General features: G+C 39.9%; 1 protein-coding gene across 1 annotated transcript in view; it reads right to left on the bottom strand.

Moving 5' to 3' along the window:
• Positions 1-5,481: 5,481 nt before the first annotated feature.
• Positions 5,482-12,570, bottom strand: part of LOC120784675 (nuclear factor of activated T-cells, cytoplasmic 1-like) — a 59,319-nt gene continuing 52,230 nt past the window's right edge. Inside the window, 1 exon segment of the mRNA XM_040118657.1 lies at positions 5,482-6,260. Within this exon segment, the coding sequence (XP_039974591.1) occupies positions 6,205-6,260 (56 nt within the window). The 3' untranslated portion in view covers positions 5,482-6,204.

A 12,570-nucleotide genomic window follows, 5' to 3' on the forward strand; every position in this document is an offset into this window, starting at 1 on the left:
ATTTAAAGGCAAAGTTTGAGTTTAAGTTTTTTTGTTTTTTTTTTTTCATGAAGAAATAGAGCTCTCAGGCTGAACTGGAAAGGGATATTGAATACTATTGACTTTGATGCGGAGAATAGAGAACTCATGTGTTGTGATCGTATAAACACACACTTAAAGATAATTCTCAATTTTCACATTTCTTAAGCTCAAACATCTGCCCCACCACTAAATTTTATAAATCCTTGCACAACATTTCACGCATCACAAAAGAAAGAGTGAATCAAGCTGAATGATTGCAGATGGAGAGTAAAAGACGGCACAAGATTTTCCAGGCTCCATCTGGTTGCCTCTCTGAGCGTCTCTTAAAGTGTCTTTTAAAAAGGTGATTTGTCTGTGTGTCAGCAACGATGTGACCATGTCAGCATGTTGGCGGATCATCTGCTGGCTGGTGCTGTCACATGTGAACAGTCCCATGAAAGGGTCTGTGTACACCTGTGGAGCCCGACAACCCCACCCTAAACAGATTAAAAACACACATGTAAACTAGACACACATGCTCGAATCCACACACACATGGTCCTGATCTTCTTCCTTTATCATCCTAACTGATAAGACGGCCTGTTAATAGTCATCTGACACATGTTTCTGAAGAATAAAAAAAATCCCCAAATCTGTCTCAAGGGACCAAAAAAGATCAAATGTGGAACTGGCTTATGGGACACAGCTATCAAAGGTTCCTCAGTATGTTCAAGCAATTATCTCTTAAAGCATCTCTTAAAGCCACCCCTATGGTTCTCTCAACATGCCCTTCACAACACAGGTATATTGAGGATTTACTGCCTGCAGATGGCCGATGAGAGACAAGAGCAGGAACTCCAGCACTGTGCCTATGCACTCACTTTATAAAACCCCAAATCAAGGGCTCTGTGGGAATACAATTGGGGAGGAAGTGATGCTGTAAAGACACTATAAATCTGTACAATGAAACCTCTCAGTTGTGCCCTCTGCCAGGTGCTGTGTGCATGTGGACCTCGGGGATAAAAATGGCACGTGCTGCAATCCTTCTGATCGGGGACTGACTCTCACTTAGTCCAGCACTCATTCAGTCAATCTGTCTCTGTCACATCATCAGTGGATCAGTCTTCAGTCGACCATTTGGTCAGCTAATCAGTGGGATCCTTGTACAGCTGTCTTTAATGTCATAATCTTTGACACTTTATACAAACAAATATATATTTCAGTGAGTGGAAGTTTATTTTAAGCATTTTTTCCTCTTAAACATCCAGATTTCAAAATCTTTCCTCTGCAAAATCATTGAAATCCTGGAAAAAGGAAGTTATACACACACATCAAATTTCCAGCAGAAGAAATATCCATTTTCTAAGAGTTAAGAGCAGAAGACAAATCTTGCAGATAAGAAAGAAATCATTTTCATACCATATCGGTAGCTAAAGCCAAAGAGGCCCTCTAGCTACCTACAAATTTCAGATGCCAAATAAGAAAAGCCAGCATGACTATTTTTCCTAAACTGCTTGTCAGTATCAGATAAGTGCAATAAAAGACTTTTCCTGGCACACTGAAATACAAATGCTGCTGCAGAGCTATAATGTGACTATCAGTTTTAAAATGAAAACACAATGCACAGGCCAATGCAAGCTCGTTGGAGCCATCTATTTTCTAGCAAACTGTGTAAGCCAAACAAGCACATCATATGAACATATTCTTTAAAACCTAAACACAAACCAATTCTGTCAGTGTTTGAATCCTGCTTTAAACTGTAAGGCAATCCTCCAAGCTTTTAAATACACTTATTTTCTTACTTGCCCACGGTTACATGAGAAAATCAATACGACTCTCATGTTTTCTCTGTTAAATACAAACCTCTGGCCAAAGGAGGCTTAGCTTAGCATAAAGCCTGAATACAGGAAGACACAGCAAGCCTGGCTATGTGAAAGGTATAAACAAAAAAAAAAAGAAAAAAAAAGTCCAACCCTTTCTCCTAGAAATTATATATAGCCTAATTGTTTTCCCAGTAACGTTGTGGTGACAAACATAATCACTGGATTATGTTCAGAGGCAACGTTTTTTTTTGAATGAATGATGCGCTACATTTATGAACTGGACCGGACTCGCTGCTGGAACTGATGGCGGATGTAAAAGGCGCTTGTGACTGTGAGCGTTTTTTGAATTAGACCAGACCATTATCTTTCTCTAACCTTAACCAAGAGCTGTGAGCACCTAAACACAACCATTAAAACATTTAGTAATGCTGTGCTCACTAGATCAGATATTCCTGTGAAAAACAAATACGCTGTCTGTGAACATTGTCTGACAATTTCAGTATCAACTTTTTTGCGACTTGCCAATTACGTAAATTAACGGCATTGTGGTAACAGAAATGTAATGTTGTCGGCATTACGATTCCTCTAAAACGTTTTTGCTATTGCAAATTAGTTGAATATAAACATAATTTCTGGGGGACAGGGTTGAAAAAAACCTGCTTACCAACACCTCTAAAGCTCACTATCTAACACGTTATATGCTGTTATATCCTCAGGAAGTGACTTTGACTGACTAGGAAATAATAATATAATACAACAGTGTGAAGTGTGCATTGAGTGCTTTGAACAGTGTGAATATTTAAAAAAAAATAAGTTCTGTATATCTTCACAAAAAAAATATAGGTGCTGCTAATCTTTTTACAAGTATCAATAAATTCCGAAGCTGTGTTTGTGTTCATATCATGGATATTCCACTGGTTCAGTTAGTGTCCCTACTTGACTGCTGCTTTGGCAGTGGAAACAATGGCCCGGCGTCATCTCTCCACTGTATCAAAGGATACAGAGCTGTCAGAGGAGGACTAAGGTAAGAAGACCAGGGTGCCAGGAAAAAGGGGCGTGACTGCAACTGTAAATAGGGGGGCTATTTTGGGCTTACCACTGTCGTACAGGGGAGCACCGCCTAGGCCTGCCTCCTGTCACTATAGGGATGGGTGCTTCATAACTTTGCTGGATGGAAAAAGTCTGGAGGACTGGCAGGTGGTACACAGGAGTGTGGCACAGCTCCCATGGCGAAGAGCTGTTTCACTCATAACTACCCACCACTAACAATACTCACTGGAAAACACACAGGCCTCTGCTTGTACTTGGCACATCAGCAGCTCTTTGCGTTTTCGCCCGCTAAAGAACTGTGTAGGTTTGCTTGCATTTCAGTTTGAAACTGGAATAGCACGCCGTAGAGAACATTTCTCCGCCAAGGTAACAAAATAGCGAAAATTCCAGGATCTGCCCTTTTAACCGGATCTGCATCAACATTTAATGGGTTCTTCCCTGGCCCATTCCTCATCCCTTCAACAAGTTTGCTACGGCCCAGTACTTTTTTACGTAATCCTGCTGGCAAATAAAACTAACAGACACTGGCGAACATAACTTCCTTGGCAGAGTTAACAAAAGAGGAAGACATGATCAAATACCTTCTGTTGATTGATTTACAAAGTGCCCTTTTTGCTGGCAATGGCAAAAGGAAAATTTGTCAGAATTTGTAAAACTGTTGGTAGCTACCTGTTGTAAGGCACTGTTGGTAACTGTTAACCTCAAGCACTATTTCGTAGAAATCACTATAAATTAATAATAAAGGAAAACAATACCAATAGGCTTAAAAAGTAAAAAAAAAAATGCATTCAAGAATAAGTGTGCACTATTTTGTTTTTGCACTTTACTCTTGTCAATGTCCAACTGTCTCCATTTCAGGTTTTATTAGGGATAAAGATACAGGTTGGAGCAGTCTGAGGTTTATTAAGGTCAAGGTATATAAGACAAGAAAATCACACAGCCAGGTTAGAGGAAAAGCCTTAAAACTAAAGCATAGCCATATGGGCCATGCATGGATAGTCAAAGGTGTCTCTTAGCATGAACTGGGGGGAAAGAAGAGAAAAGAGACAGAAAACATTATTTAATTCAATATTTTTTGATACAGATGTATTTTTTTCTGATAAATAGAACTAGTGGAGATTCTAAAGCAAAATAATTCCCCACAGCGAAAAATAGTTTTAAAAATCTTTAAAAATGGTAGTTTTACTTCAAACAAAGAATATGAAAAGTCTCACAGAATCAGTAGTATTTGCTCAAAATCATTTGGAATAAAGAAAGTGATTCACACATTTGAAATTGCCAGTAAGAGAAATGTAAGTTTGTTTGGAGCAAAAATAAAAACACAAATCTTGCATATAATCAAGAAATGGTTTGGATACTACATCAATGGCTACTGTAAAACCAAAATGACCAAGCAGTTACTGACAAATGTCTGATGTCAAATTCCCAACAGTAAAAAAATATTCTAAAAATATTTAAAGATGTTACATTTTACTTTAAAAAAGTTGTCTGAAAAGGCTCAGAATCAGTCATTTCCTTGCTTAAATCTAAGTATAACACCAAAATGATTGAGGGCTTTTGATGTGTATGGTCACCATTATGCCATTTATTAATTAATTGCTGAGAACACATTAAATGCACTTAAAACACATTTCATTTTTCATAAATATTTCATATTAAAGAGAAATATGTTCCACCTTGTGCCTACACAGAAAAGCATTATAGAATTGCAATGATCCAAGAAAGAGAGTAAGGCACAAAAGAGAAACCTTATTCATACAGTTTATTCATGCTATTATACTATATGTCCAAAAATGTATTAGGAAGCTATATGGGAAGCTACTGTCAGCTAATTGATGCCCAAGATTAGTATGGTGAGCATGCTCTAAAAGACATAAAATGGAAAGCAGCTGTGTCAGAGAAGAGTGGATGCAGGAACATTTATGACACGACAGTGGAAATCAATCTACAATATTTGGTCTGGTGGCAAGAAAAACTGCTCTGTTTCTATGGTAAAGTGCATAATGTTTTTTTTTCTTTTCGTTTTTTTTTTTTTTTTTTGCATGGGGAACCATTCTGCGCTAAAGTCTCCGACAGAAAAAGGAAACTTGGACAATAAATTCACCAAAGATAAAATCCTTTGGTTTAATCAGATCAGCGGTAAGTAACAGTCCTGCCAACTCCTCAGTGGAATCTCCCAGATGACAAATTACACTGAGCCATGCAAACCTGCAGTGCAAGAAGTAACAGACAACTATATATTGTCCTGGGGTGTTCTCATTTAAATTCAGCAGGTAAGCATACCATTGTTCAACTACAGTATCTTACAGGTGGTGGGGGGCGGGGTGGGGTGGGGGGGGACGACTCATCTACCTGCCTTTATAAGCCCCTGCAACCAGGAACTGTTGTCATAGGATATGTATTATATATTTCTCTGATTGTCTGTGCATCGTTATGTCATGGTCTGGGTGGAAGACTGGAAGACTGGGACAGGATGATTAAAAAATAGGCACTAAGGTGAAAAGCATAATGCAGGCTAGTAGAAATGGTACAAGTCAAATCAGGGGAAGACAGATGGAAAAAAGGAAAGCTAAATAGCAAACTGCACGATAAAAGCATAAGGCATACATATTTCCAAATACATGTTTTATACAAAAGCATATCATACAATAAAATTCAGTATAAATGAACAATGGGATACTACAGAAGCAAGAAAAAAATACAATTCTACAATTCACATACTCCCTACATATTTTCTATCCTTTTACTCTGTTTCCCTGTAAACAAATAATTGAAATGATACAAAAATGTCATATAAAAACTTCCACTTCGGGTTACCATGAACCATTTGCATTTGTGTGACTGCTGCTGTTGTTTGCTGTCAATATCACTGTTGTAAGGCACCGGTTCGGTTGTTGCAGACTGCACAAACAAATGAGCCAAAGTGATGAAGCATGACACTTATTGTCCCATTAGTTTGTCCATGCATTAACATACAGATCACGCTCAAAATGAAGATTGTCATTTGTCAACAATAGAAGAGTAATTCAGTCTCATTGAGCTGTTTGGTCCACTAAAGAACATCTGCTGTGAATTATTAAGGCAAGTGTAGTCGTATACTTTGCCCCTGATATCACTTCCCTTTTTTGTAAATATAACATTCATCTGTTTATTTAAATGGAGCTTGCCAGTGATTGTCTTTGATGGCAACAATGGTCCAGTGGGAGATCCTGGTCAAAAATGTGTTCTTCATCATCTGGATCTCTAGGGTTTTTTGTCCTCTTTTTGTTTAATGATGCTGCTGTTGTGCTGTTGAGTGTGTGTGCTGCTGCTGCAGAAGACTTCTGGACGTCTATGCATGAGTATGCACGGAAATGCTGGAGAGGTCGTTCCTGATGATCTCGTTAACTGCGGAAACACAGGAGAAGTTGCAGAGCATTATTAACCAGTTGCATTGAATAATGATTCTGATCATCAAAACACAATTTCGTTTAACGTAGAGAGGCGGCGTAGAAGTTATAGATGCAAGGCATGTGATAGGAAGGGCGTTTTGAATCCCTGGCAAAGTGGGCAACTGCCCCAGGGCCCCAGAACTCCAGAGAGGAAGAGTGAATTATTGGAAGTGTATGAGGTTTTTAGTGGCATGATGAATACTAGGGGGTGAACGGTCAGGATATATTGGCCTCTGCTGCCTCAATTTTGACTATTCTTTTGTTAAATCTGCATCTAATGCCTCAGGGATGTTTTGTTGTGTTAGAAGTTTTGTGTTTTAGTTCAAATTTTTCCTCGATCCAATGACATCACATCAAATGTGGCATTTACTTTTCTTAATTCAGAACACTTAAAACTTCAACTGAAGATGATGTAACTCTTCAGTGCTTGCAGCCTGCAATAAATAACATCACGTGTCGTAATACGCCACTGAATACTTGGCACAGATATGGGTGTCAGTACTTGCAATCCAAACATATCAATGTCATTACCAGCCTTTAAAACTCATATCAGCCCCATACACCCATCTCTGTTTTTAAGTCATCGTCTTGTCTTTCCTGCACTAGTTCCTGTGCCCGCGCCTTTCCCACAGTCAGGCAGACACAGATCAGTCCCCTGCCTTTATCTGCTCTGTGTTCTTTGGCAAAACAGAGGGAAATGACTGTGAAGATGGCGAGGACCCTGAGCTCTGTGGCTTAACGCAAACAAGAAGCTCCTCAGTTAATAGAGCTTGCCGTGATAAAGCAAGCTGATGCAGACAGAGAGAGAAAGAGTCTGGTGAAACTGCCATCCGCTGTAAGGAGCCAAGACAGGAAGTCCACCCACTCCGAGGTTCAAAGTGGGCATGCAGTTTGTTATCACTAGATACTGTTTGGTGAATGAAGCATTGGCACTAACGAAGACGAAAACATCACTCAGAAAAAAAAGATGGAGTCTTTTTAATAACCAACCATTTCAATGCATTGAATGGTTATCGGTACAATGAGATATTGAAAGGCTACAGTATGGTGCTGATGAAATATGAAAAAATGCGGTTTTTCTGGTACAACAATGGTACTGATATCAGCTGAACGATCTATGGGAAGAGAAGTATAGAAATACCAGACCAATATGTACAGTTAATGCCAAGGGTGGAGACAAAAATAAATATGTAAATAAATAAACAGATTGCAGTTTTAAAAGAAGTAGGCCGCACAGCATGCCCTGCTTACTATCTGTAGTCGAATAGCCACCCACGTACACACACGCGCACACACACAGCACATGCATGTGCACACGTGCACGCACACACACGCACAGGCACACGCAAACACACATACAGGTTGGTTGGGACTCACCTCCCTAAACAGGAGGAACTCCCATTGGAAAAATCCAACCTGTGCCAACACTACTGGCTGTTTTCAACTCTATTCTGCTCCGGGCTAAACAGGCATTTACACGCTGAGGATATTTTTAGCGCTGCCATCCCCGGACATAAAGGAAGTGCGAGCACATGTAACAATTAAATGATTAAACTTTGATGTTGCTGCTTGTTTCTGTTAGCTGAGGTGAGAAAAGAGCTCCAGGAGGGGACGGGAAAACCCAACAAATGTACTCTTTATTTTTGTCTGAGGGAAAGCAGTGGCTTCCTTTCTACTTTTCAGTCACTGTAAAAGATAGTGACGTCTCCTCCACCCACGTTAACTGTGGTGTTATTTTGCTTTATCAACTAATATTTTCCATTAGCAAATTCAATTATGTTCCATTCTTAAGAAAGAAATGATAAAGTGAAGAAAGTTAAACACTAGCTCCTGTGTTTTCATCTTTGGCAATGTGTGAATCTCAGAAACAGGATGTGGCCAACTGTTAAACCACAAGACAACACCAAGATGCTATTGTTAGCTGTTTAATGGGGTAACTCTTGTCACTATTTAGTTGCAAGTTCTGGGAAATGTAGAAATTTTACAGAACAGTTGATGAAACCTCAAAGACAGATAAACACATAGACACGCAGGTAATGACTGTAACTAAATAAATGGCCTTTGTCCACAAGCTATACCACATTTTATCAAATGCATTTAGTTGAATTTGGTTAAAAAGTATTCTGTTCATTGAAGTGATTTTCAAATGTAGTTTTGTTTTAAATTCTATTTTGACAAAAAATATATGTTGATGAATATTTTTCTTTTTAAGCCAAACTCTTCCACATGACAGCATTTCATTTCTGAGTCTGTCTCACCTTCCATGAAGTGACTAGATAACCACAAATATGCAGCGCAAGGGAAGGCAGTCTCACATGCTGGGGAACATTTTGTTCAGAGTGGAATTTGGCTCTAAAAATTCACTTCCCATGCATAATGTGGAAGGGCAGGGGTATAAGTACAAGATCTCCTCTGCAAACCGGGCCTTGTAAAGCTAGTTTTACTGTTTTAAAAAGCATGCCAGGCAGTTATTTTCCACATTCATGATCTGTACATGCTATTGTAAAAAAGATTGTTATGTTATGCTACACAGTAATGATGCAAGTAATAGGTTTATTGTGAGATATGTAGATAAACGAACTCTCAGTGGCCTGGCATCCTTCTCAACAGTATTGGAAACTGGCTTTGTTTGTTCTTTTTTTCAGTTTCCCAGGTTAATAATGGAAAGCTGATACTGGGAGGGTACCCTCTCATGAATAAACAAAAACAGCGGAAAACTGAACTCCAAATATTCCCCTGCTGAAAACGAAAAACAAAACAAAACAAAACAAAAACGTGCCCTGCTCCTCTGAGCTAAGCAGAGTGACATGCTTTGTAAGCTGTAGTGCCAGTGCAATCACTAAACCACAGTCTGAACCTGTCAGGACTTGGAGCTGGGAGGTTGGGAGATCTATTTCAGGCAGGTGTGAGTGTGACGCTAAAATATGACTGTGCTTTACTGTGATGCCAGTCATGTTGAACAAGTTCAATACACAATTCAGCTCCTTTGTGAAGGCCTACCAGTGTTTTTGGCAGTGGCTTATAGGTCACACCATCGGGTGTGACTGCCGGCTGAATGATTGTTGACCTCGCCAGAATTATCTGTCTGTATCAACTGTGATGGAAAATGAGTTGCTTCTGCCTCCTAGAACGGTTGGTATAGTGCCTCCAGTGTACTTGCTGCCAGCGTGGTGCATACAGGAACAATGCAGGTAATTGCAGCTTTTATAAGATACATAATTCCGATGATCAAAACAATACAATGTAACACACAAAGATTGGCGACAATCGGCTTATTGTGTGACAGGTTGTCTAAGACTAACTATACCAGAAGGTCCAGACTAAGTGGGTGTTCAGACCAAAAATAGCACTCTAGTGCATGTGGCTGCCCTCTGCTGCTGCACTGCTATGGGTCATATCTGAAGGGAGGGACAATCCACCTATATGGTGGTTTAGGTTGGAGGACTTGTTGGTTTGAACTTGCTGTTTATAATATTATGAGCCAAGATTTTACAACTGTGGAAAGTTACTACAGCAAGAGTCATTTAAGCTTCTGTCTTGTTGATCACAAGCTGAACAGCATGTTTAGCCAGGTTTAACTTTTTTGCCAGAGACATCTATGGATGAATAAGGAGGATGTTTATGATGCAGTGCTAATGTTTAGTGCAATTTTGCAACTACAGAAAAAGAGAATTAAATACCCAGAAGTCTTTAAACATTTTTTTGGTAACTTTACAGAAGTGGAAACAAACTGTGATCACAACACTGATATAATGTATTGTCACCCTTTAATCCATGAATATCCACCCCCTTTTAGCTCTGTTTTTGGTCACCACCAAACCCTAAGGGAAATATTTGGGTCTTTGGCGGCTAAATACTCTGCTATGTTCACCAGCTAGGCTGTGAATTTCTTACTTTGTCTGTCAAAAAAAAGCCCAAAAACTGCATCAAGCAAGTGTTTATAACCTGCTGGTCTGTAATGCTGTATACAAAGGGTGGATACACCTCCAAATATCCATTAGTCCAGCTGTTTCTTGACTGATCAACAAACAGGAGACAAATAGTAGCCTGATTATCACATTCAAGTTGTTCTTTTGTTTTCACGTCATATTTCAGCCTGACATCTTGCTTATGTTAATCATTTTCTGCAGATGAGGGGTTATTTGCCCTAATTAATTAGTAGTGATTTGACAAATCAATTTGATCTGCTCATGTTTGCTCTGTTGAAGTTACTGCATTATGCTGTTAATACATACTCAACACTTCCTGTAACCATTTCAATTAAAAGCCCTCTAGCATTTCAATGCACAGAAACCCTTCATAAAAACAAAAAAAAAAAACAAAGGTGAAAATAGCACAATTGTATTGTTGAATTTATTCAATTAAAGTGGTAGAAATGTATGTTATGCTTATCTGGCATGCACATTATATGACAGGCACATGGCATTTATCCACCTTTGTTTTTTCCCTGGCCTTTATTTGGTGGCCGCCCTTTATTTGTACATGTTGACCATGTCCAAGGCCATTATCGGAGACTCGTTTTTTAATTGTCTCCTGGTTTTTATTTGAGGATTTAGGGTAGGTACTTTTGACTCTCATAAAGGAACAAAGAAGTTATGGTGTAGCAATTTTGTCCCTTTTTTATTCAGGAATCCAAGCATGGGCGTCAGTACTTCATTTGGCTACTCTGAGAGTTCAGCATTAACCTGACCTGCACTGGGGATTTAGGTAGTATTGTTAGAGGAGAGCGCTGTGCATTGGGGTTCAATAACAGGCAGGCTTCTTCTGAGAACAGAGCATGCCCTGTGGTCTGGTGAGACACAGAGCCTTGAGGCCTGAGAGCCGCTCGGAGGTTCCTGCTGTCGTAACATGATCCCCTTCTGCCAAATCAGGACTGACTGGCAATGACCTGGCAGAGAGTGACTTCACCTTCCCCTGGCTTCCCTCAGCTGAGTATCCAAAACACAACCTCTGAACTGAAGGTTGTAATGGAGGCTTCCTGCCAGGGACTTCTGTTCTCACTTGCAGTCTCTTGATACTGAAGAAGCAGAGGGCACCTTCCTGAACTTCTCTCACTTTCACTACATGAATAAACTGCAGCTGAGTTAGGGTCAAGGACCTTCACACTGTAGCAAAGGGGGTGTTTCCTCTGCTTACTTGTACCTCCTGTAGTAGCACAATCAGGTTTGTGAGAAAGAGGAGGTAGCTTCCGTCAATTGTGGCACTCAGACTCTCAGCAGCATGTCAGGAAATATGTCATAGAAGCTCTTTCATATAAACAGATAAACACTGGCATCAAATCTGTGCAGGAGCTCATACAGAGAAAAGGCTGCATAACAGTCTCAAAGTTAAACCTTATCTGAACTCAAGCTTTCTGGGGAAATTGATTTGGTGGGGAAGCTAAACTAAAGCTCAAACTTGCTGGAGAGACAATTGAATTTCCTGGTACATATTACTTTTGTTTCCCCACTATATCAAATCTTCTCTTGGCCTCAGCAGAAACACTTAATGGACAATTTGCTTCCTCCCACACACGGCTCAAACGGCTGGACATAGAGGCTTGGACAACGTCACTTATCATGTGCTAGTAACAAGCAGCATCAAAAATACGGAGAGGTCAAAGGTCAGAACACACACATATGAATACCACAGAGAGAGTGACTGAAAAGAGAATGAGCAAAACGGCGGGAGACACAATCGTTATTCCCACAGATAAATACAAATGGAAAGAGACAAAGCATTCCACTAATGCTTCATCATGATAAAGTGCTTCATAAATTCATCTGAGCCTTGCAGGTAGACAGCTTCTAATCCATCTCAGGGATCCCTTTGGGCCTAATGATGTGATGATATGTACAGACAGCATATTTTATCCCCACAGCTAGGCTGATATGTGAAGCCCTGGGCTTTCCCATGTGGAAACACTCAGTCTCCACAACTGACGGGGAGATGGAGGACAAGAAAAAAAAAAAAGTGAAAAAGATAGGGCTGCAAAGTGAGAGTTTGTTTTAGAACAAAGCTGAGGTTTTACAACTGCCCTGCAGCAGCTGTGTGGTACTGTGAAGACACTGCTGTGCCATGGGCCGCAGCCAATCACCTCCTCATGCTGCTTAGGTAAACAATAATGCCATGAAATTTATGATTTAGGTGTAGACTCATAGGAAAGAGATAACAACGTGAGAAAACAGTTGATGAGCAAGGGCATATTTTCCACTGTGGTGGAGACAGTGGAGACGTGTCCCCCTCAAAATCCTATTTTTGCCCCCTTACTTTTCAGTTTGATTTAC

The sequence above is a fragment of the Xiphias gladius genome, chromosome 22, assembly GCF_016859285.1.
Source record: "Xiphias gladius isolate SHS-SW01 ecotype Sanya breed wild chromosome 22, ASM1685928v1, whole genome shotgun sequence".
Taxonomy (NCBI): domain Eukaryota; kingdom Metazoa; phylum Chordata; class Actinopteri; order Istiophoriformes; family Xiphiidae; genus Xiphias; species Xiphias gladius.